Source organism: Salvelinus fontinalis, chromosome 19 (genome assembly GCF_029448725.1).
Source record: "Salvelinus fontinalis isolate EN_2023a chromosome 19, ASM2944872v1, whole genome shotgun sequence".
NCBI lineage: Eukaryota > Metazoa > Chordata > Actinopteri > Salmoniformes > Salmonidae > Salvelinus > Salvelinus fontinalis.
In genome coordinates, this window is record NC_074683.1 from 19,542,179 (window position 1) to 19,567,399 (window position 25,221).

Here is a 25,221-nt window from a genome sequence, read left to right on the forward strand (position 1 = left end):
GCCCCCATGTGGATGACGAGCGCTGTTGATATGCATTTCAGACAAGACAGGGAGTGACGGATGTCCTGAATAGTGATCGATCGGGTCCAGTTACCACCAGCCTGACTGACACCGACACACCATAAACAGGACCATAGAGGTATACTACAACACAGGCTCAATGAGTTAGCCAGCTAACTATGATAAACAACCAGAAAAAGCTAGCTTTCTGGTTCATTAAGATAGCTAAACTTAGATATGTATTATTGATTGAGACTGGGACGAAGGTTCACCTTCCAGCAGGACAATGACCCTAAGCATACTGCTTAAGCAACGCTCGAGTGGTTCAAGGGGAAACATTTAAATGTCTTGGAATGGCCTAGTCAAAGCCCAGACTTCAATCCAACAGAGAATCTGTTGTATGACTTAAAGATTGCTGTATACCAGCGAAACCCATCCAACTTGAAGGAGCTGGAGCAGTTTTGCCTTGAAGAATGGGAAAAAAATCCCAGTGGCTACATGTGCCAAACTTCTAGAGACATACATAGCCTGCTAGAGAATCTGGGGGTGAAACTGTGTTAAAACACACCTTTTTAGCTTCACTTTTCCTTAGGATTCTGTTTTGTCATTCAGTTATTCTTTTGTTTTTATCCTCTTATGTTTGTTGTGTAGTAAATATTTTATTTGTTGTTATTTTCTTCTGTGAAGCACATTGCGTTGCAATGTGGGGAGGGAGGAACGTCTAGGCCACCCTTCTCGTGGAATGTTGCTCTCACAGACAACTGACACTAGAAAGTCACAACTTTTCTTGTTTGCAGGGACTTCCCCCCCAAAAACCACCAAGTTCAGAATTAGAAACAAACCATAGCATTTATTCACAAGTCAAAACACAAACCGTAATTGAAAAGCAGTCTATAGATGGAAGGGTGTTGTTGGAGAGAAGGGCCTACATTTTCTAAATAACCTGATGAGTCATCTCTTACCTGAAGAGGTTCACGCCACTCTTGAGAAACCATATAAATGTATGTAGCGATAAGGTGCATCCTCAAATACTACACCGAACATAAATATCAAATGCAACATGCAAACAATTTCAAAGATTATACTGAGATACAGTTCATATAAAGTCAATTGAACTAAATTCATTAGGTCCTAATCTATGGATTTCACGACTGAGCAGGGGCGCAACCATGGGTGGGCCTCGGAGGGAATATAGGTCCACCTACTGGGGAGCCAGGCCCAGCCGTTCAAAATTAGTTTTACCCCACAAAAGACATGACCACAATCATGCACAAGGGGGGTCAGTTTGAGGTCCTGCGTGTGTGTGTCCATCTAAGCTTGGGAAAAGGGGTGTTCTGGTGTCCTCCTCATGGCAGACAAACAGGGCTGAAGGAAATGTATCAATTCTCAAGGAAAGCCACGTAGTCAGTGAGTCTGGCCAGCTGCTGCTCGTTTGGAACCAGCGATACAGGGGGAGGATCTGTTGAAAGAGAGAGAGTGAGTAAGAGGGATTCCTCACAGAGCCAAGTCTTCTACCATGTAGCATCCTCCATCCGTGTGTGTGTGTGTGTGTGTGTGTCAGAGTTTCCGTTATGAAAATGTGGTGCAGGACATTTGACCAGCAGCATTTCCATTCACCAGACATTTTAGACATTTACCGGAACCATAGGCCTATGCATTGGGTGCGTAACCTGATTAAGGCATCCACCAACGGTGATCGGGAATGACAGAAATCACATTCAGATTATAGTGAATTCGTCTCAACGGAACGTGCAAGTCGAGGATGCAATGACGTGTCTCTTACTTACCGCGCACTTTGTAGATGACAATAACTGTTGACATTTACTTTTCCTCAGCCAACAAGACAAGTAACGAAAAGTACAGTCACTAGCCTAGGCGGTGCGTGATTTCGGGGAAGCTAATTTTCACCATAAAAATTTGACTTTTTTGCAGACTTATGTAAAATAGCCTACTATTCGGAATCTGATGAGTAGAGTGTATAGTCATAATTTAGGCTAATAATATAACTCCAATCACTGTTCGCAAAAAAGATTGTCCAATGCATGGCTGAGCGCATATAGCAGAGAGGCCTAGGCTATAATCAGATGTTTCTTTTTTCTTTGCGCGGGAAAAACGAAGCTTTGTATTTAGATGTATCATTCAATTCTACTACACTTTACAATACTGCAGACATTGGCAGAATCTTTTTTAATTACAGGGTAGCCCACTCTGCTGACACTGACAAAATGATCAATAGAAAATGACGTTGTCCATATAATAGGTGAGACAAATAGAACATGACACTCATCTAAGCTGGAGGAGGATATTATTGTCCAAAAACAAACTTAAGTGGCACTGACCCGACAATATGTGCAGTGAGCACTCACCAGGGATATGGTCAATGCTCTCCGCTGGTGCCAAACAACATGAACATGGCAGAAATGGGCAACAGGTTTCAATGGCATATGGAAGTCTTTATAAAAATAGGCTAATTGCCTCCACTGATATGGTCGGATTTTGCCTAGGCTACTTTGAAGCAAGGTAAAACATGCCTCATAATATGTAGTAAGACTTTCAGGTTTCAAACAATTAAGAAGCTATGCATTGTAAAGGCAGTCAATGTTGTTCTCCTCCTCAAACGAGGAGGAGCATGGATAGGACCAAGATGCGGATTGAGGGAAATAAGCCATCTTTTAATGAACACAGCAAAACAAGACACTACAAAACTACAAAACAACAAACGTGACTAACCTTCAACTGTCCTGTGTGGACACAGGAACAAACACCCACAAAACACCAGTGAAACCCTGGCTGCCTTTGTATGACTCTCAATTAGAGACAAACAATACACACCTGTCTCTAATTGAGAATCATACCAGGCCGAACACAAAACCCCACATAGAAATACAAACATAGACAAACCCACCCAACTCACGCCCTGACCAACTAAAATGAATACAAAACAAAGGAAAACAGGTCAGGAACGTGACAGAACCCCCCCCCTTAAGGTGCGAACTCCGGGCGCACCAGCACAAAGTCTAGGGGAGGGTCTGGGTGGGCGTCTGTCCACGGTGGCGGCTCTGGCGGTGGACGAGGTCCCCACCCCACCATAATCAATCCCCGCTTCTTTATCCCCCTCCCAATGACCACCCTCCCACTAACCCCACCTAAATGAAGGGGCAGCACCGGGATAAGGGGCAGCACCGGGACAAGGGGCAGCACCGGGACAAGGGGCAGCACCGGGACAAGGGGCAGCACCGGGACAAGGGGCAGCACCGGGACAAGGGGCAGCACCGGGACAAGGGGCAGCACCGGGACAAGGGGCAGCACCGGGACAAGGGGCAGCACCGGGACAAGGGGCAGCACCGGGACAAGGGGCAGCACCGGGACAAGGGGCAGCACCGGGACAAGGGGCAGCACCGGGACAAGGGGCAGCACCGGGACAAGGGGCAGCACCGGGACAAGGGGCAGCACCGGGACAAGGGGCAGCACCGGGACAAGGGGCAGCACCGGGACAAGGGGCAGCACCGGGACAAGGGGCAACACCGGGACAAGGGGCAGCACCGGGACAAGGGGCAGCACCGGGACAAGGGGCAGCACCGGGACAAGGGGCAGCACCGGGATAAGGACCAGCACCGGGATAAGGGGCGGCAGGTCCTGGCTGAGGGACTCCGGCAGGTCCTGGCTGAGGGACTCCGGCAGGTCCGGGCTGAGTGGCAGCTCCGGACTGTAGGGCAGCTCCGGACTGTACTGCAGCTCCGGACTGTAGGGCAGCTCCGGACTGTAGGGCAGCTCCGGACTGTAGGGCAGCTCCGGACTGTAGGGCAGCTCCGGACTGTAGGGCAGCTCCGGACTGTAGGGCAGCTCCGGACTGTAGGGCAGCTCCGGACTGTCGGACGTCTCTGGCAGCTCCTGACTGGCGGGCGTCTCTGGCAGCTCCTGACTGGCGGGCGTCTCTGGCAGCTCCTGACTGGCGGGCGTCTCTGGCAGCTCCTGACTGGCGGGCGTCTCTGGCAGCTCCTGACTGGCGGGCGTCTCTGGCAGCTCCTGACTGGCGGGCGTCTCTGGCGGCTCCTGACTGGCGGGCGTCTCTGGCGGCTCCTGACTGGCGGGCGTCTCTGGCGGCTCCTGACTGGCGGGCGTCTCTGGCGGCTCCTGACTGGCGGGCGTCTCTGGCGGCTCCTGACTGGCGGGCGTCTCTGGCGGCTCCTGACTGGCGGGCGTCTCTGGCGGCTCCTGACTGGCGGGCGTCTCTGGCGGCTCCTGACTGGCGGGCGTCTCTGGCGGCTCCTGACTGGCGGGCGTCTCTGGCGGCTCCTGACTGGCGGGCGTCTCTGGCGGCTCCTGACTGGCGGGCGTCTCTGGCGGCTCCTGACTGGCGGGCGTCTCTGGCGGCTCCTGACTGGCGGGCGTCTCTGGCGGCTCCTGACTGGCGGGCGTCTCTGGCGGCTCCTGACTGGCGGGCGTCTCTGGCGGCTCCTGACTGGCGGGCGTCTCTGGCGGCTCCTGACTGGCGGGCGTCTCTGGCGGCTCCTGACTGGCGGGCGTCTCTGGCGGCTCCTGACTGGCGGGCGTCTCTGGCGGCTCCTGACTGGCGGGCGTCTCTGGCGGCTCCTGACTGGCGGGCGTCTCTGGCGGCTCCTGACTGGCGGGCGTCTCTGGCGGCTCCTGACTGGCGGGCGTCTCTGGCGGCTCCTGACTGGCGGGCGTCTCTGGCGGCTCCTGACTGGCGGGCGTCTCTGGCGGCTCCTGACTGGCGGGCGTCTCTGGCGGCTCCTGACTGGCGGGCGGCTCTGGCGGCTCCTGACTGGCGGGCGGCTCTGGCGGCTCCTGACTGGCGGGCGGCTCTGGCGGCTCCTGACTGACGGACGGCTCTACTGGCTCGGGACAGACGGGCGGCTCTAATGGCTCGTGGCAGACGGGCGGCTCTAATGGCTCGTGGCAGACAGATGGCTCAGACGGCTCGTGGCAGACAGATGGCTCAGACGGCGCTGGGCAGACAGATGGCTCAGACGGCGCTGGGCAGACAGATGGCTCAGACGGCGCTGGGCAGACAGATGGCTCAGACGGCGCTGGGCAGACAGATGGCTCAGACGGCGCTGGGCAGACAGATGGCTCAGACGGCGCTGGGCAGACAGATGGCTCAGACGGCGCTGGGCAGACAGATGGCTCAGACGGCGCTGGGCAGACAGATGGCTCAGACGGCGCTGGGCAGACAGATGGCTCAGACGGCGCTGGGCAGACAGATGGCTCAGACGGCGCTGGGCAGACCGATGGCTCAGACGGAGCTGGGCAGACGGGCCGTTCAGGCACCGCTGGGCAGACGGCAGACTCTGGCCGGCTGAGACGCACTATAGGCCTGGTGCGTGGTACCGGAACTGGAGGTACCGGGCTGAGGGCACGCACCTCAGGGCGAGTGCGGGGAGAAGGAACAGTGCGTCCAGGGCTCTGGAGACGCACAGGAGGCTTGGTGCGTGGTGCCGGAACTGGAGGCACTGGGCTGGAGACACGCACCATAGGGAGAGTACGTGGAGGAGGAACAGGGCTCTGGAGATGCACTGGAAGCCTGGTGCGTGGTGTAGGCACTGGTGGTACTGAGCTGGGGTGGGAAGGTGGCGCCGGATATACCGGACCGTGAAGGAGGACACGTGCTCTTGAGCACCGAGCCTCTCCAACCTTACCAGGTTGAATGGTCCCCGTAGCCCTGCCAGTGCGGCGAGGTGGAATAGCCCGCACTGGGCTATGCAGGCGAACCGGGGACACCACCTGTAAGGCTGGTGCCATGTACGCCGGCCCGAGGAGACGTACTGGAGGCCAGATACGTTGGGCCGGCTTCATGGCATCCGGCTCGATGCCCAACCTAGCCCTCCCAGTGCGGCAAGGTGGAATAGCCCGCACTGGGCTAAGCACGCGTACTGGGGACACCGTGCGCTTCACTGCATAACACGGTGTCTGACCAGTACGACGCCCTCTTACTCCACGGCAAGCCCGGGGAGTTGGCTCAGGTATCCAACCCGGCTTCGCCACACCCCCCTTTAGCCCCCCCCCCAAGAAATTCTTGGGTGAGCCTCTCGGGCTTCCAGCCTCTCATACGTGCTGCCTCCTCAATCCACCGCTCCTGGGCTGTGGCTGCCTTCTTCACCTCCCGAGAGCGGCGATTCTCTCCAACCCTTCCCCAGGGTCCTTTTCCGTCCATGATCTCCCAAGACCATTCCTCCTGTGTCCAGTGCCTTAGTTATTTTTCTCTCTCCTCAATCCGCTTGGTCCTGTTGTGGTGGGTGTTTCTGTAAAGGCAGTCAATGTTGTTCTCCTCCTCAAACGAGGAGGAGCATGGATAGGACCAAGATGCGGATTGAGGGAAATAAGCCATCTTTTAATGAACACAGCAAAACAAGACACTACAAAACTACAAAACAACAAACGTGACTAACCTTCAACTGTCCTGTGTGGACACAGGAACAAACACCCACAAAACACCAGTGAAACCCTGGCTGCCTTTGTATGACTCTCAATTAGAGACAAACAATACACACCTGTCTCTAATTGAGAATCATACCAGGCCGAACACAAAACCCCACATAGAAATACAAACATAGACAAACCCACCCAACTCACGCCCTGACCAACTAAAATGAATACAAAACAAAGGAAAACAGGTCAGGAACGTGACATGCATACGGCCTCTAGCTCATTGCAAAGTGGTGTGTGACACACTGATGAAGCCTGCCTTCATTTGCCTATGCATTTAAAAAGCAAATGGGAAGCGTGCTTCAATTTCCAGTTGAGAAATAAAAATAATAGGGCGTGGGACAAAAAAATATATATTTTTAACACAAGATTGCATCTAGCATTGTTGCGCAATTATTGGGCAAATGAAAGCGCTGTCTGGCAGATTTTCTGCTCAAAGGCTCTGTATGCTGATTCAATGTAAGAAAAATGGAGGTGCGAGAGGATTAATCGAGGGGCTGACGGATCAAGTCAGATGAACATATGTGCCACAGATTCTCAGCATGATGCTCTGCTGATTAGAGAAAGGGGGCTGTTACAAGGTCCCGCAAAAATGTTTCCATAAAGAAATGCGTCTCAAACTAGACTGATCAACAAGCCACCCACAGGGCGTGTCGACAGTTAGGATTGGAGGGAAAAGAAGGGCGGATGTGGTGATGAGAGTTGAGGGGCGGGGGAAGAGGAGGAAAGGGAGTGAACAACGAGCGAGCACAAGAGAGAACTATGGTTACGAAGTGGATGAAAGAGAGCAAAAGTGGGGGGGGGAAGAAAGCATGATGTGTGAGAAATAAAGGGATATCTGATGTTGCTCATTCCTGAACCTGTATTTTAACAGTTACAGAATGTCTCAGGAGGTAGGCCAGGCAAAGGAAACAGAACAGTCATATGGGGGGGGAAAATGTGCAAAGAAAAACCTATGAGAGGCCACAAATACACGAGAGGGAGAGAGGAGGGGAAAGTAAGGGCGGTGAGGAGGAGTGAAGTCAGTGTCTAAGCCAGCTATGAATGACCTCATAATTCACAGCTCTGGACCGGGTTCTCTCTCACACACACACACAACACACACACACGGCATATGGTTAAATGGAGCGTATGGGGGAGTGACAGTCTGGTTGGAAAATGCTATCAGCACCAGAAGAGGGCGTGATTGGGCAAAGTCGGGGGAAAAAGGCTCAGGCATGACAAATAGCCTACTGACGGGAGAAAATAGAAGGGCAACAGCACCACCTACCTGGCTTCTGGGGCATTACCATCCTGGTGGCAGGGTCTGCCTGCCAACCCTGGCTCACCACCCCTGTGGGAGGGAGAAAGTGATAAGAGAGGGTAGGGTTGGGCGGAGAAAAGGAGGGCAAAATAAGCGAAGAGAGGAAAAGGGAGAAGTTAGACACACACTTTTTTCAGGTCTAAACTTGAAAAGTCACATGAGGAGATTAAGGATATGGTATACGACGGTGTTATTGATCCAGTAGCCAGATGGTAGTGAGTATAGATTAGGTTCTGCACCGCTTCTGCTTACCCTTCACGGCTTCCTCCACGGAGTAGCCCACAAAGGCGGCAAAGTCTTCTGCCATGATGGAGGTGTACGCCTGGGCCACCAGGCCATACGCCCTCCGACGAGTGGTCTCTGTGGGAATAAAGATGGGTACACACGTGAGATGTACGCATTTAAGAGAGGGACATTTTGTCATTCAAACACATGGAAAAAAAATCTAATAACACCTCATGTAAACTGCACAACGTGGAGTCCAGCCCCATGGTCAAAAAGTAATATTATTGTACTACTCGTGTAGCAGTGCTAATAACAATTTGTCTATACTTGGACTGAGAAATAGCAAGTCAAATAGGCCTACAGTGGAAGGCGGATGTAAGGAAAAGGAGAGCACAAAACAAGGTCAGAGTATGATTTGGTCCCGAGTCAAGAGTGGGTCAACTGCTCCTTATGACGACATTGCAAAACAATTTAGCCTCACAGCTGACGGCAAACCAGACTTTGGCTTACACCTGTGATGGATTTGTATGTTTATTGATGCCCCGACAGCTTCAATGAACAAGCCCAAAGTTATCGCCTTCGCACTTTATAGCCTAGCAACAGTCTGTGTGTACTAACAACCCCCCTATCCGCTACAACAGTGTTACCGGTGGTAACATAACAACTGGGACGAGTGGAGACAGCTGCGAGGACGGGCGCAGTGACTGTCCGGGGTTTTTCCCCATTTCTTCTCCCAAAAGAGCCCCCTGTTATCAATGTTACTTAATTTTCTGAACAAATTTGGTATTAACTACAGGCATTTGCCCAGAAAATCAACCGATATCCTTCCAACCACGTTATGTAGCCTACTGTATATGGCACAATTAAGAGCCAGAGCATTATCAACTGGTGTGCCCATGTAATATAAATCAAACGTATTATCTGAAAACGTATCTGGTCCTGCCTTTTTAAGTAGACCTACAAAATGCCCAACCCACATGAGGATGTCTCTCAGCCATCTACAGTGCATTCGGAAAGTATTCAGACCCCTTAACTTTTTCCACATTTTGTTACGTTACAGATTTCCCCCTCATCAATCTACACACACAAATACCCCATAATGACAAAACAAAAACAAGTTCAGAAATGTTTGGAAATGTATAAAAAAATTCTAAACTGAAATATCACATAAGTATTTAGACCCTTTACTTAGTACTTTGTTGAAGCACCTTTGGCAGCAATTACAGTATCACGTCTTCTTAGGTATGGCGCTACAAGCTTGGCACACCTGTATTTGTGGAGTTTCTCCCATTCTTCTTTGCATATTCTCTCAAGTTCTGTCAGGTTGGATGGGGAGCATAGCTGCACCACTATCGGGTTCAAGTCCAGGCTCTGGCAGGGACACTCAAGGACATTGAGACTTGTCCTGAAGCCACTACTGCGTTATCTTAGGTGTGTGCTGAGGGTCGTTGTCCATAGGGTCATTGTCCTATTGGAAGGTGAATCTTCGCCCCAGTCTGAGGTTCTGAGCACTCTGGAGCAGGTTTTCATCAAGGATCTTTCTGTACTGTGCTCTGTTCATCTTTCCCTCTACCCTGACTATTCTCCCAGTCCCTGAAAAACATACCCACTACCATGCTGCACCGTAGGGATGGTGTCAGGTTTCCTCCAGACGTGACGCTTGGCATTCAAGCCAAATAGCTCAATCTTGGTTTCATCAGACCAGAGAATCTTGTTACTTTAGGTGTCTTTTGGCAAACTCCAAGCGGGCTGTCATGTGCCTTTTTCTGAGGAGTGGCTTCCGTCTGGCCACTCTACCATAAAGGCCTGATTGGTAGAGTGCTGCAGAGATGGTTGTCCTTCTGGAAGGTTCTCACCATCTCCAAAGAGGAACTCTAAAGCTCTGTCAGAGTGACCATCGGGTTCTTGGTCACCTCCATGACCAAGGCCCTTCTCCCCCGATTGCTCACTTTGGCCGGGCAGCCAGTCTTGCCGGTTCCAAACTTCTTCCATTTTAGAATGGATGTAGGCCAATGTGTTTAATGCTGCAGAAATGTTTTGGTACCCTTCCCCAGATCTGTGCCTCGACACAATCCTGTCTTGGAGCTCTACGGACAATTCCTTCGACCTCACGGCTTGGTTTTTGCTCTGACATGCACTGTCAACTGTATGACCTTATATAGAGAGATGTGCCTTTCCAAATCATGTCCAATCAATTGAAATTACCACAGGTGGACTCCAATCAAGTTGTAGAAACATCTCAAGGATGCTGAATGGAAACAGGATGCACCTGAGCTCAATTTCGAGTCTCATAGCAAAGGGTCTGAATACTTATGTAAATAAGGTATGTTTTTATTTTAAATAATTTTGCAAAAAATTCTAAACCCGTTTTCCCTTTGTCATTATGGGATATTGAGTGTAGATGAAATACATTTTTAAAACTATTTCAATCTATTTTTGAATAAGGCTGTAATGTAACAAAATGTAGAAAAAACTCAAGGGGTCTGAATACTTTCCAAATGCACTGTATTTCCTGTGCTTGAGGGGTATAAAATCAATGTCACTTAAATCTCGCTGGATTGATTGCGTTCATTTTATTCTTGCTTGTGCCGGTCGTTTTTCCCTGTTAATGTTACGACCACGGAAACGTTTGTAATGTTAAACACACCCCGGTAATGGCTGAAATGGACTCAAAGGAGTAGATTGTCTTTCTGTTGAATCTATAAGAACGCCTAAGCTTTGTCAGGGATTTAACGCATAGTCTTGACACATACCACAAGAAATAGAAGATAACTTTTTATTGGTGTTCATTTTTTTAATAGAGTTGAAATGTTTAGAAATGAGATGCGCTGAAATGAAAGCTACTTTGGAAAATGAGCACTCGGATTATAGTGAAATGTCTGATATCACAATTAATGTAATTTTTTTTTTTTTTTTTTTTAGATAGGTGTAGCCTCTGCAGAGTCATCAACAACCAGATTTTTTTCAGTTTTCAGGGGAAATGAAAAGACCCTGTGACAAAAACCTCCGCTTTTGGACGTTAACGAGGCGACACATCTTAAATCCTCCACATTTACGGGATTGGTTGAACAGTGCAGAAGATAACTTTTTCCGGCAGTTTTTTCCTTCTCGTCAAGACCAGTAGGTAGGGGATCTAGTTACAGGCATTTCTTTTAAGCCTGCTATGTTATCGTTAAGATACAGTGCCTTCAGAAAATATTCACACCCATAGACTTGTTCCACATTTTGTTTTAAAATGGATTAAATGTAGATTTGTGGGCATCAGCCTACACACAATACCCCATAATGTCAAAGTGGAATTAAGTTTAGAAATTTGTACTAATGAATAAAAAATTTAAAGCTGAATTGTCTTGAGTCAATAAGTATTCAAAGCCTTGGTTATGGCAAGCCTAAATACATTCAGAAGTAAAAATGTGCTTAACAACAAGTCACATAATAAGTTGCATGGACTAATAGTGTTTAACATTTTCTTATGACTACCTCATCTCTGTACCTCACACATACAGATAATTGTATGGTCCCTCAGTCAAAAACAGATTCAACCACAAAGACCAGGGAGGTTTTCCAATGCCCTGCAAAGGGCACCCATTGACGTGAATATCCCTTTGAGTATGGTGAAGTTATTTGACTTTGGATGGTGTATCAATACACCCAGTCCCAACAAAGGCGTCCTTCCTAAGTTAGTGGCCGGAGAGGAAGGAAACCGCTGAGATAGGAGAAAATTGAGGAAGGATCAACCTTGTAGTTACTCCACAATACTAACCTAATTGAACAGAGTGAAAAGAAGGAAGCCTGTACAGAATAAAAAAGTTTTAAAACATGCATCCTGTTTGCAACAAGGCACTAAAAGTAATACCACAAAAAAATGTGGCAAAGCAATTAACTTTTTGTCTTGAATACAAAAAGTGGAATGTTTTGGGGAAAATTTAATACAACACATTACTGAGTACCACTCTCCATATTTTCAAGCACAGCGGTGGCTGCATCATGTCATGGGTATGCTTGTAATCATTAAGGACTGGAGTTTTTTAGGATAAAAATATAAACCAAATGGATCTAAGCACAGGCAAAATTCTAGCTGAGTTAGTTGACTTAAATCTATTTAAAAATCTATGGCAAGACCTGAAAATGGTTGTCTAGCAATGATAAAACAATTTGCCAGAGCTTGAAAAATGTGAAAATAATCAAATGTGCAAATGTTGCACAAGCCAGGTGTTGACAACTCTTAAGAGACATACCCTGAAAACCCTGCAAAAAAAATATGTTGCTAATGTTTTCACTTATGGGTATTGTGTGTAGATGGGTGAAAAATATATATATTTATTCAAATTAGGCACATCATTTTCTGTATTTGAACAAAATATTTTTAGATTTTCTGATTCCATTAGTATGCATACAAGTGCATTCTAAGAAAAAAGTGAATTTTGACAATAAATGTAAGAATGGAATTCCCACCAAAATCCCTGAACTAATTATTTGTCTGCCCCAGTAAAATGTTTGTGCTCTAATTCAGTTGATATATAAAGTTTGGAGTGTCTTCATCCATTGTCTAACTGTTGCACTTATTAAAATTGTTCTTAAAACCTTTTAACAATGTTGATGACCGTTGCTAGCACCACTGATAAAATATTACAACTCATTCTAAAGGAATTTTGAGACTACAAGAACAGATGGCAGAAGCCATTGAACCAGCTGACTGGCAGGGTACTATCCAAAGATGACTAGTCATGTGGGCCGGCCCCTCCAAATGCCTCCTCTACAGCTCTTCAGAAAGGAGTTGGTAGTTGCTGAGCAAGTCGGTCTATGACACGGGGGGGATGGTACTTAATGGAGGAGAAACAGGACCCCCACCTGACCTTCACTGACACTCTATTCCAGGGCCTCTGTCATTTCTCAACATCTTAACGTTTAAAAATAGCCCCCCCCCCCCAATCTTCACCAGCAAAGACTAGCGAATGAGGACTTAGCAAGGGCTTTTATTTTTATGCTGGCACATGCCAAGTGAGAGCAACAACATATTGGGACAACGCCCAAATTATAGTTATCTTGCTAAACCATTATGTTTTGAACTTCAAACTGATTTGCCTGGTATGCATGTGTGTTTCTCTGTACCTTGAATAAAGGAGGAATGAAAAGCAATCTTGAAATAATCGGAATCTGATAAAAACAAAGAAATAACTGCTTGAGTCTGCAGAAATAACTGCTTGTTTATTTCAGGTTGCGACGAAAACAGATCTGTCGAAATATTCTGTTGCCAGTTGAGGGCACGCAATCAATTCAAGCATTTATCCGTTTGATACAACCACAGGCCTTCTAGATGCAGATGAGGAATCACAAATCAAAACTTTATTCCCATCTCAATCTCTACACCTGATAAAGTCTTCAAGTGTAAACAACCAGAGTGTATTCAACCTAAAGTACATAACAAATAGATCTGAATAAATCTGATATGGAAATACAAAAGTATAAAAAAAAACTATATCGTTTACAAAATGGCAAAGTTTAAGAGTACAAAAACCTAAATATTGCACTCAAACTGGGGTAAGCCATTGTGTATTCAAGTCAATCCACTACTTACGAAAACATTCTGACTCAACCAACTCCTTCCTTCCTTCCTTCCTCCTAAATTATCTTAATATCTCTGAAACTAGAGTCCCTGCCATGAACATTCAGGTTTAAGAACCTTCAAAAGTAGTAAATAGGTCATTTGTTCAGTTCGTATATTTTCAAGTTTCATCACTCCTCCTCCTCTTCGTCCCCTTCCGCATCCTCAAACTCGTCATCGTCAACCATTCCAAAGTCCATCTTGGCCAGGACGACCTCCACATGCTCCGTGGACAGTGTGAAGTGATCCATCTTCTCGAAGCCTGGCTCGGGCCTCTCCTCGCCCAGGGAGCTCTTGGCGGTGTCCTTAGTCTGTGTAATCAGGCCCTTGGAGGCCAGCAGGAACTCGGCAGCACCGCTCTGCTCCAGGGCCTGAACCGCCGTGTCAGTCAGCTCTGAGCCTGCCTGCAGTCGCTCGCCATAGCGCTGGGCCAGCGCCCGCAATGCTGTCACCTTCTCGTCCTGCTCCTTGCCGATCTGTTCCAGCAGCATGCCCTTACGCTCCTCCAGTACAGCGTAGAGCAGGTCGAAGCGCTCACCTAAGCTTTGCTTGGCGCGCTGTGCATTGTCCTGCACCGCCCGGCAGGCGTCCTCCATCTGATTGAGTAGGGCCTGAAGGCGCCCATTGCCCGCCACCAGGGCGTCGATGGCGTTGCTAAGCTCGCCCTTCTGCACCTGGTAGACACTGGCCAGCGGCGACACCTCACAGTCCTTGTGCTGGCCAAACACCTTGCACATGGAGCAGGTGGGCATCTGGCAGGTAACGCAGTAGATGTTGATCTTTTCCTCTTCGTGCTCCTGGCACATGGGTTCCTTAGAGTCCTTGGGCTTCAATGGAGTCTCCGTGCTGTCTCCGCTGCCACTACCCCCGCCGCCCTCCTGCTGTTGCTTGTAGATGTCGATGATGTTCTCCACCAGCAGGTTGCGTTGGAGGCCGTGCACGCCGTGGCGGTCCAGGACCACCTCGAAGCGGCAGGTGGGGCAGCGGAAGACACCGCCCGAGAAGCGGTAGGGATTGCGTGAGTCGTAGAGGTCGCTGGCACAGCCACGGCACAGGTTGTGCTGGCAGGGCAGGATGACCACGGGCTTAGTAAACATCTCCAGGCAGATGGGGCAGCTCAGCTGCTTCTCCAGGCTCTCCATGGGGCTTGGTGGACGCACCACCGAGCCTGTCCTCTGGACGTCCATGCTGAAATAGGCTTCTCCTTAATGTTAGAAAAGATGAGTCTCTTTTTGGACACAGCCTTCTCAAACTTCACAGTGGGTCTTGGACGACTGCTTCTTCTCCTATAGGCTTTAACAAGCCAGTAACTATAGAGGCTGGGGGCTGAACCTTTCTCTTTGGTAGCTGCTTCAGTGTCCGCTGAAGTGCTGACATCTGTTCTGACTGGGGAATAGCAGCCCTGTCCTTTATACCAGCCTGCGACACCCGATATCTCCCACCAACCAGGGAACACATTCCTCCCTGCTTGTTTGCCAGGCTCTTTTCTGAGAAAATGGCCCCCACCCACTGGCTGCTGCATGTGTCATATGTTACACAAGGAGTGAGATCCCCTCCCGCAGTGACAGAAATCTGACCGGGCCAGGAGTACATTCAGCAGTGATAAAGCCCCCCATGTGACTGTCCCAGAGCAGTCGCACCTGAGGGAGGTTTCCTTAAGGGTAAACAGCATTCCTTGTCACGTCAACACACCCCTGACTTTGTTTACGACAAGGTGATTTTCCAGGAATATTACAACAAAGCCAACATAGGCTTCATAAAGCTTACCACCTTTCTCGCCGGCGTAGCCCACTTATAGACTCTGATCATATCAGAGCACTTCAGTAGATTAAATAAATCTCTTAGCAAGCATTCACAACACCACCCTCTGTGGCAGACCCCCTAACCCACTGTTTGATGTTTCATGCTCATGACACGCATTGCACCATCATCCTATAAATATGCAAAAAAATATCTATATTATTTCTCACGACATACTTTTTTTGCCCCTTCTACATATGCCCACTGAATGGTGTTTTGAATCCAACATCTTACGCGATAAACTGCCCCAACAAAACAAATACCTCCCAGTGACATTTCTTTGGATTGATTGCCGTTATATTACACAAGCGGTCAGCTATAGGTTAAACCCCAGATCGTGGAAATGAAGATGGTCTTGAGTAACTCTGAATGTGTAGCACATTCTGTGACGTTGAAAACTTATCAAAATAAAGAACAGTGAGCACCAGGCATGAGCTATTCTTAACCTTGCCGCATGAGTGACTTCATGTATGGGTCTACCAGGGTCCAAAAGTTAGAGGTGGTTACACGTGGGGAGTGTGAGCAGTGAAGGTCATAAGTGTTTCCATATGACACTCCTATCTGCAGAGGCAGGAGCTTACTGATGGATATTTTAGTGTCATTTAAGAAGACGCCGTCTCATCTGTCCATTTCATAACAATACCTTTGTAATAAACTCATCTAGATTGACTACTGTCATTTCGAGAATCAAGAAAAATGATCTGTTTTGAACAATTGTGGTAGGCTAAATGGTGTGATGCTGCGTATGGTTTAAAGGGCTAGATTAAACAAGGTGAACTGTATCATATCATGCTGTGCATCAATGGGACACAATATGTTCGTGTTCTTATAGAGCCTATTATTGTCAATGAGGTATTACAAAAACATTTAAAGATGGAATCCGCAGTATTGGGAAACAGCTCCACTGTCCGCTTGACAAAGAAGAGCTGGGGAGCATTTCGTATCGTAAGTATACATATGGTGCTGTTCTATCGCGTGTGCAATAATGGGAGAAAAAAAAATGTTGTTTGCAGTAACCTTTTGGTTGTTCTTATAGAGCAAATGGACATGGCAGTTTCACCATTCAGGATTCCAACTTTAAGCTCCCTTATGTTAGCCCCCTATTACCACTCCACAGCTGGGAGACAATGTAGACCTATGTAGGATGCAAGTGGCACCCTCTTATTTATTTAACTAGGCAAGTGAGTTAAGAACAAATTCTTATTTACACTGACGGCCTGCCTTGTTCGGGTGCAGAATGACAGATTTTTACCTTGTCAGCTCAGGGTTTTGATCCAGCAACATTTTGGTTACTGGTCCAACGCTCTAACCACTAGGCTACCTGCCACCCCTTTTGATCATCAAGAACCGTCAATATGCAGCAGACTACAATATAAGATTGTAAAAGGTCCGATCTTTACGAGTCGCACACACATACATACACAGTTGAAGTCGGAAGTTTACATACATTTAGGTTGGAGTCATTAAAACTTGTTTTTCAAACACTCCACTAATTTCTTTTTAACAAACTATAGTTTTGGCAAGTCGGTTAGGACATCTACTTTGTGCATGACACAAGGAATTTTTCCAACAATTGTTTACAGTTTATTTGCGAAAAGTGCAAATCAATCCCAGAACAACAGCAAAGGACCTTGTGAAGATGCTGGAGGAAACAAGTACCTATATCCACAGTAAAACAAGTCCTATATCGACATAACCTGAAAGGCCGCTCAGCAAGGAAGAAACCACTGGTCAGAAACCGCCATCGAAAAGCCAGACTACGGTTTGCAAATGCAAATGGGGACAAAGATCATTCATTTTGGAGAAATGTCCTCTGGTCTGATGAAACAAAATAGAATTGTTTGGCCATAATGACCATCGTTATGTTTGGAGGAAAAAGGGGGAGGCTTGCAAGCCAAAGAACACCATCCCAACCGTGAAGCACGGGGTGGCAGCATCATGTTGAGGGGATGCTTTGCTGCAGGAGGGACTGGTGCACTTCACAAAATAGATAGCATCATGAGGGAGGAAAATTATGTGGATATATTGAAACATCTGTCAGGAAGTTAATAACCTCTCAGCGCTAGGGGTCAGATTATTATTATATATATATATTTTTTTTTTTAAATAACGTACCCAACGTAAACGGACAATTTCTCTGGCCCAGATCGTAGAATATGCATATAATTTACAGATTAGGATAGAAAACACTCCAAAGTTTCCAAAACTGTCAAAATATTGTCTGTGAGAAAAAGAATACTAATTCTGCAAGCGAAATCCTGAGAAAAAGTTACCCGGAAGTGATATATATATATATTTTTTTAAATCTTTGTTTCCTGGCCTGTCTAACCTCCATTTAAAGGGGTATCAACCAGATTCTTTTTCCAACGGCTTCCTCAGTCTGTGACCAGGCTTTAGACAGTTTCAGGCTTTTATTTTGAAAAATTAGCGAGATGTTTCAAAAGAGGTCAGGTGTCCTCTGAATATTTCCTGCACGCACGGGAGGAGCTCACCATTTTCCTTTTCTCTCTTAATGAATAGGTTATGCTCCGGTTGAAATATGATCAATTATGTTTGACAAAGACAACCTGAGGTTTGATTATAATTTTTTTTTTTTTATGTTTCAACGACCATTTCGGATACTTTTTGGGAATTGTCGAACGGAACACGGCTTTTGTTTTCTCAAAATAATGCGCAAAAAAGCTACACTCACAAAAGCTTGGATTTCTTTCGCTGTAAAATATACACTGCTCAAAAAAATAAAGGGAACACTTAAACAACACAATGCAACTCCAAGTCAATCACACTTCTGTGAAATCAAACTGTCCACTTAGGAAGCAACACTGATTGACAATACATTTCACATGCTGTTGTGCAAATGGAATAGACAAAAGGTGGAAATTATAGGCAATGGACATTTGTGGACATTTGTGGCCTGCTGGAGGTCATTTTGCAGGGCTCTGGCAGTGCTACTCCTTGCACAAAGGCGGAGGTAGCGGTCCTGCTGCTGGGTTGTTGCCCTCCTACGGCCTCCTCCACGTCTCCTGATGTACTGGCCTGTCTCCTGGTAGCGCCTCCATGCTCTGGACACTACGCTGACAGACACAGCAAATCTTCTTGCCACAGCTCGCATTGATGTGCCATCCTGGATGAGCTGCACTACCTGAGCCACTTGTGTGGGTTGTAGACTCCGTCTCATGCTACCACTAGAGTGAGAGCACCACCAGCATTCAAAAGTGACCAAAACATCAGCCAGGAAGCATAGGAACTGAGAAGTGGTCTGTGGTCACCACCTGCAGAATCACTCCTTTATTGGGGGTGTCTTGCTAATTGCCTATAATTTCCACATTTTGTCTATTCCATTTGCACAACAGCATGTGAAATGTATTGTCAATCAGTGTTGCTTCCTAAGTGGACAGTTTGATTTCACAGAAGTGTGATTGACTTGGAGTTACATTGTGTTGTTTAAGTGTTCCCTTTATTTTTTTGAGCAGTGTATTTTCAAAATCTGACACCATAGGTGGATTAACAACAAGATAAGCTGTGTTTTGGTATATTTCACTTGTGATTGCATGATTATAAATATTTTTAGGAATATTTTTGAATTTGGCGCCCTGCAATTCAGCGGTTGTTTAGGAAAGTGAACCCGTATTCGGTATCCGTAGATCAGAGAAGTTAAAGCTTGGTCGCAAATGGGTCTTACAAATGGACAATGACCCCAGCATAATCGCAAAATGGCTTAAGGACAACAAAGTCAAGGTATTGGAGTGGCATCACAAAGCCCTGACTTCATTCCTATAGAAAATCTGTGGGCAGAACTGAAAAAGCGTGGGCGAGGAAGGAGGCCTACAAACCTGACTCAGTTACACCAGCTCTGTCAGGAGGAATGGGCCAGAATTCACCCAACTTATTGTGGGAAGCTTGTGGAAGGCTACCCAAAACGTTTGACCCAAGTTAAACAATTTAAAGGCAATGCTACCAAATACTAATTGAGTGTATGTAAACTTCTGACCCACTGGGAATGTGATGAAATAAAACACTCTACTATTATTCTGACATTTCACATTCTTAAAATAAAGTGGTGATCCTAACTGACCTAAAACAGTGAATTTTTACTAGGATTAAATGTCAGGAATTGTCAAAAACTGAGTTTAAAAGTATTTGGCTAAACTTCTGACTTCAACTGTAAACATTGCAAAATGTGCTATATAACAAGTGTGGGGCCACTAGTTTCATAATTTAAGTAAGAATACAAATTCTTACATCAACTACCCAACACATTTAATCCTGCTACAAATTGTCCAAAGCTAATTCTAACATGGAAAAACATGGAGCTGCTGATTGTGTGAACATCTACCAAATCTATCCGTATCCAATGTATTTCTTCTTGTCTAGCCTCGGGTTTAGGCTATGGATATAGTAAATTGGTGAGAGACAAAGCCTAAGCAAGAGTTCAGTCTGTCTCAACAGGTCAATACAGTGAGCCTCAAACAAATCTGAAGTTAATCAATCACTCACTCAATGTGTAACATTACTCTCTGGAGTGTATTCAAGAACACCCAGTAACAGAGTCTTCAGAAAATGTTTTTCTCACCAGAAGACATACAAAAACAAAACAGCATGCATATAATAAGATCCCCTGCAGGACTAATGTTATATTTGAAAACCTGGACCACAGATGCGTGTAGGATGTTTTTTAAGTGCAAGCCATCATTCAGGTCAGGTGTGTGCAATTGGTAACAGAAAAGTGCACGGCCGTGACAGTACCTCGCAGGGCCTCCATGACTGGCAGGATGTTCTCAGACCACTGGTGAGCTGCGATGGCCGAGTAGATCCCGGGGAAGTCTCGCTGCCATATACGCTGACCCACGGCCCACACGGCCGTCAGTTCTAGGTTTGCCTGCACACACCACATGTTCCAACCCAATTCACTGACATTACTATACATTGGAGCCTAGACTATAATGAATGACATGCAGGCTAGGAATCTTGTTGCTAGTGACACATTGGATACACTCATTCTCATGTGTTGAATTAATTCAGCGTGCAGGGCAGGTCCCACTTGTATACCATCATTTTCAACATGGGAAATTATATGAGTACCTTTTCAATAGTTACCGGGTTCCAAGTAGAGCTTTAACATTTTTGTCTAACAACTAGGGATGTTAACGGATAACCGTTTAAATCGGTTAGCCGCTGAAAATACATTTGATTGGTCATGCTCATCAGTCTATAGGTTAAATTGCATAATTTAGTAATTAAATTAGCACATGTGTATATTCATTAGTTGTCATGTAGATTATCCCACCGGCACAGCATAGAGCCCAGTTTTAGGAGTGGAATGGCCTATTACGGGTAGGCAACCCTGTTCCTGGAGTGCAGCAGGATTTTTTAGTTCCAACACTAGGCACCACACCTGACCAACTGAATGAATTGATCAGTTCAGCGATTGCCTAAATTCAACACACCTGGTCTTCCTGCAGCACTCCAGGACCAGGGCTGCCTGGCCTATCACCTGTCAGACAGTGTAGCTCTTTAAAAATCTGTAGATAAGCATGTGCTTTTATAAGCCCAGCCATTGCACAACAAATAACAATTCTAAATGCAATTCCATGTTAACTGTTTTGATGGCCACGATTAAGAGCTACTATTTTAAATTCTCAAACTCAACTCGTAATTTAAAGAGTCCCTCCCATTCGCCATTCGAGTGCATAGGCTAGTCAACAATAGGCAGGCTCTCATCGCGTCACCCACCACTTTTCAATGTGAGCTTGAGGCAGTAAAATTGTTTGAAATCTGAAAGTTTTACTTTGATTAAAATGAGGCACGTTTACCTTGCTTCAAAACTTGGGAGGTAATTATTCAATAAAGACTTAATGTCATTAACCAGCATTTTTCTCCTGTTCTATTGGTTTTCATATCAACTTTCCTTCGTTGTCCAGAAGCCAAAGGCACAATCCTAGTCATATTAGCAACCCATCCTAGTTGTTGCTATTAGATTACCCTCTTTCTATGTTTGAGATTCCCCTCTGTCACATACGGAACCACTCGCATTTGGTGCCCTGTTTAGGAACGGTGTTTTTGCATTTTGGAAAATGTTTGAAAATGGGGTTTTATTAACTGTTTCATTACAGAAGTTGCATGTTCAATAATAGGCTTTAGCCTTTTAACTAAGACAATAGGTGCTGCCAAACATACTGTTGTAAAACTGACCATCCTACCAATCCTCGACTTCGATGTCATTTACAAAATAGCCTCCAAATACCCTACTCAATAAATTGGATGCAGTCTATCACAGTGCCATCCATTTTGTCACCAAAGCCCCATATTCCACCCACCACTGCGACCTGTACACTCTCGTTGGCTAGCCCTCGCTTCATACTCGTTGCCAAACCCCACTGGCTCCAGGTCATCTACAAGACCCTGCTAGGTAAAGTCCCCCCTTATCTCAGCTCGCTGGTCACCATAGCAGCACCCACCTGTAGCACGCGCTCCAGCAGGTATATCTCTCTGGTCACCCCCAAAACCAATTCTTCCTTTGGCTGCCTCTCCTTCCAGTTCTCTGCTGCCAATGACTGGAATGAACTACAAAAATCTCTGAAACTGGAAACACTTATCTCCCTCCCTAGCTTTAAGCACCAGCTGTCAGAGCAGCTCACAGATTACTGCACCTGTACATAGCCCATCTATAATTTAGCCCAAACAACTACCTCTCCCCCTACTGTATTTATTTAGCTCCTTTGCCTCACATTATTTCTATCTTTATTTTGCACATTCTTCCACTGCAAATCTACCATTCCAGTGTTATACTTGCTATATTGTATTTACTTCGCCACCATGGACTTTTTTTTGCCTTTACCTCCCTTACCTCATTTGCTCACATTGTATATACTTATTTTTTTCTACTGTATTATTGACTGTATGTTTTACTCCATGTGTAACTCTGTGTTGTTGTATGTGTCAAACTGCTTTGCTTTATCTTGGCCAGGTCACAGTTGTAAATGAGAACTTGTTCTCAACTTGCCTACCTGGTTAAATAAAGGTGAAATAAAATACATTTAAATTGTTGCATGTTTCCATTAAGCTCTTAAAATGTCTTGTGTGCATGCATTATATTTTGTTGGTCAGACATTTGACTGTTTGGAGAGAGAAAATCTATTTGTTGTCCGGTTAATGAGGGTCGGTCAGTCGGCAGCAAAATTGACCCGAAATGTGCATACCTACTAACAAAAAGACGCTTTTGACACTAAGACATTTACAGCTATCTAGTATCTAGTATTAGAAATTCTAACCCTTCTCACCGATTTAATGGCTTGAGGAATTCGCTTCCACAAGTACCTTGCATTATTCCTGTAAAAAGAGAAAAAGTCACCTGACAATTAATTACAATCATGTCTCAGTGGGCAGAAAATCTTATCTTTAGAAGGGCTTTTGGAAAGGCATAGCCTGACTTGCATGTCATTGTGCAGTAGATAGAGCACCAACAGCTGGGCATACACTTGAGGGGTAGCAATCCCACCTGGAGCCTGGCAATAAAAAGAACATGAATTAGTCAATGCCTATAGTCAGACCATTCAAGCCAATTACTCATGAAGTTCCAAATTTGGTAGCACCCTCATGACTTAGGATAGCCCAAAAATGGAGTAAAGGAGCCTACGTTAATTCATACAGTCCAAGGACCTTACATGTTCTGTTTAAAGGCGAATTGGCTTGAAGTCAAAACAGCCAAATACTCCATCTAATCCTGAATCGATTCTCAATTGCGGTACGGTTCTAGAATCAAATCCCTCTACTTTTCATATCAAATGTCACAAATGCAAAATACACACTTACTGTATATTGTTAAAACAGTTGCAGCCGACAATATATTTCAGTGACAACATGTTTGGGGCATCAGTCTTCCATTTACACACAGGTGTTAGGAGACGCAGATAGCTAATTAGCACAAGTAGTCAACTGTCTTCAGTCTGTTTTCCGTAAACACGCACTGTAACATGGAGATATGGCCAAGTTGGAAACATGGAGATATGGCATTACCATGCAGTGGTAAAAAAGATCATAAAAGTTCACATGGGAGGAACCATACAGAGGCCACATTATCACTATTGTGTAGTTAGAGATGAGAAGACACCGGCTGAACGACTGGAAATGTGTCTCAGGTAAGAATGACACTGGGACAATTCATCATTTCTACATTTGGGTATTGCGCCCTAACAGAATGGCTTGCAAAATGAATATGCGCAGAACTGTTCTGTGCATCATTTTGCGTGCCATCATGCAGGACCAGCTACTGATTTTAAATCAGTAATCTATATGGGAACAACCAGTTAAGTGTATTGATGATGCTAAAGATGGGAGACAGAACGGGAACAAACTAGATTAATTGTTATAATGCGCCATTGTGTGAGTCAGGCTGCTGGTAGGTCTGCCCACCTATGAAACCAGTAGGTCGATAGGAGAATAACTTTTCTGTTCTAATTATAAGCTTTGGTCGAACAGGGCGAAAATGATCTTCTCCATGCAAACTCCCAAGTGACGCCCCCGAGTTGCGAAGCGGTCTAAGGCAGTGCTTGGGGCGTCACTACAGACCCTGGTTCGATCCCGGGGTGTATCACAACCGGCCGTGATCGAGAGTACCATATTGCGGCGCACAATTGGCCCAGCGTCATCCGGGTTAGGCCGCCATTGTAAAATAAGAATTTGTTCTAAACTGACTTGCCTAGTTAAAGGTAATATATACCTTTAACTAGGCAAGTCAGTTTAGAACAAATTCTTATTCTTATATATATATTCTGCAGCCTTGCGAAGCACATGTATCAAATAAGGAAAATGCGGGCTAGATATATGGCAAAACGCATTTGTATCCGGTGGACATCTGGCATGAATGTTCCAGTGTCAAGCTAAGAATGTAGCCTTTAAAGCCACTAGTCTGAATTAGGTATGTACCAAAGAGTAGCATACATTTAGAAGCTTAGTTTAAAACCTTGTCTGTGCATGCCATCAAAGTAGGCCACCAACACAAAACGTACGGTTAAACAACGGACCAAATGCAAGCACTAGCCAACTGACGTACGGGTAACAAGGTACTTTACGCACAACTCATTCAATGAACTGCGTTAGTCAGTTTCATGTCATGAGCTAGCTAGTTAGATGTGTTGTTTGCCAACTAACGCCAGTGTGTCTGTGTGTGAACTTAACAGCCAGCTACACCAAACGTAAACAACGGAGCAAAAGCACTAACGTTAGCTATACGTTTAGCAACATCATAACTAGCTAAGTTAGCAAACTACGGTCGTGTAGCTAGCTACTTTCACTCACAGCTCCTGCAGCGTTAGCTTTGTTCAACTTAACCGTAACGTTATGATCTAGCTAGCTAGACATGTTGTGTTCGCTGACGTTACCTAGTTAGTGTGTGTGGATGGGTAACTTAGCTAGCTACAACACAAACCAAAGCGATTATCTTCGAGCACCGACATTTAAATTATACAAGTTTGAAGAAATACATAACTACCTCAAGCTCCTGTGTTTCGCACTGCTCTAAAAGTTTATCATAATTTTCACCCATTATCACTGCGGCAGGCATTTTGTTGCTGCCCAGATCAGTCATTCGACCAGATACTGGGTTTCCAATTACACTTGTAGTTACCACAGCCACAAAGTCCAATTGGCTTGGTATTTAAAACATTTATACAAACAAACATTTTCTTCTTGGTATTCATTTAAGGTTAGGGGCACGGTTTGCAGTGTGATTATGGTTAAAATCACATTTTAAGATGAAAAATTGTAGAAATAGGCGGGGTTTGTGACAGTGTGGCTGTGGTAACTAGTGAAGACCCAGATACCGGGTATTTCTTCTTTCAAG

At 45.8% G+C, this 25,221-nt stretch overlaps 2 protein-coding genes across 3 annotated transcripts; both read right to left on the reverse strand.

Moving 5' to 3' along the window:
- Nucleotides 1-830: 830 nt before the first annotated feature.
- LOC129816474 (COP9 signalosome complex subunit 8) lies at nucleotides 831-25,012 on the reverse strand. 2 transcript variants are annotated; one of them, XM_055871004.1, is made up of 7 exons: nucleotides 24,871-25,012; nucleotides 22,815-22,885; nucleotides 22,661-22,709; nucleotides 20,127-20,268; nucleotides 8,003-8,110; nucleotides 7,718-7,780; nucleotides 831-1,459 (listed from the first exon to the last, which is right to left on the reverse strand). In XM_055871004.1, exons 1-7 carry the CDS (start codon nucleotides 24,964-24,966, stop codon nucleotides 1,380-1,382), a joined length of 609 nt encoding a protein of 202 aa, XP_055726979.1. In that variant the 5' UTR covers nucleotides 24,967-25,012; the 3' UTR covers nucleotides 831-1,379. The 2 variants fall into 2 exon arrangements, with proteins under 2 accessions (XP_055726979.1, XP_055726980.1); XM_055871005.1 differs by having other exon boundaries at nucleotides 20,127-20,259; nucleotides 24,871-25,011.
- LOC129816472 (E3 ubiquitin-protein ligase TRIM63-like) lies at nucleotides 13,158-17,375 on the reverse strand. Its single transcript, XM_055871002.1, has one exon. It carries the CDS (start codon nucleotides 14,765-14,767, stop codon nucleotides 13,712-13,714), a length of 1,056 nt encoding a protein of 351 aa, XP_055726977.1. The 5' UTR covers nucleotides 14,768-17,375; the 3' UTR covers nucleotides 13,158-13,711.
- Nucleotides 25,013-25,221: the final 209 nt, after the last annotated feature.

What these genes read in the sequence shown, in the direction of transcription:
- LOC129816472 (XM_055871002.1), bottom strand. Translation starts at nt 14,767, where the DNA reads ATGGACGTCCAGAGGACAGGCTCGGTGGTGCGTCCACCAAGCCCCATG.
- LOC129816474 (XM_055871004.1), bottom strand. Translation starts at nt 24,966, where the DNA reads ATGACTGATCTGGGCAGCAACAAAATGCCTGCCGCAGTGATAATGGGT. An exon ending in AGTCATGGAGGCCCTGCGAG is followed by an intron (nt 8,111 to 20,126) that starts GTACTGTCACGG and finishes TTATTCCCACAG; the next exon opens with AGACCACTCGTCGGAGGGCG. An exon ending in GGTAATGCCCCAGAAGCCAG is followed by an intron (nt 1,460 to 7,717) that starts GTAGGTGGTGCT and finishes CTCTTTCAACAG; the next exon opens with ATCCTCCCCCTGTATCGCTG.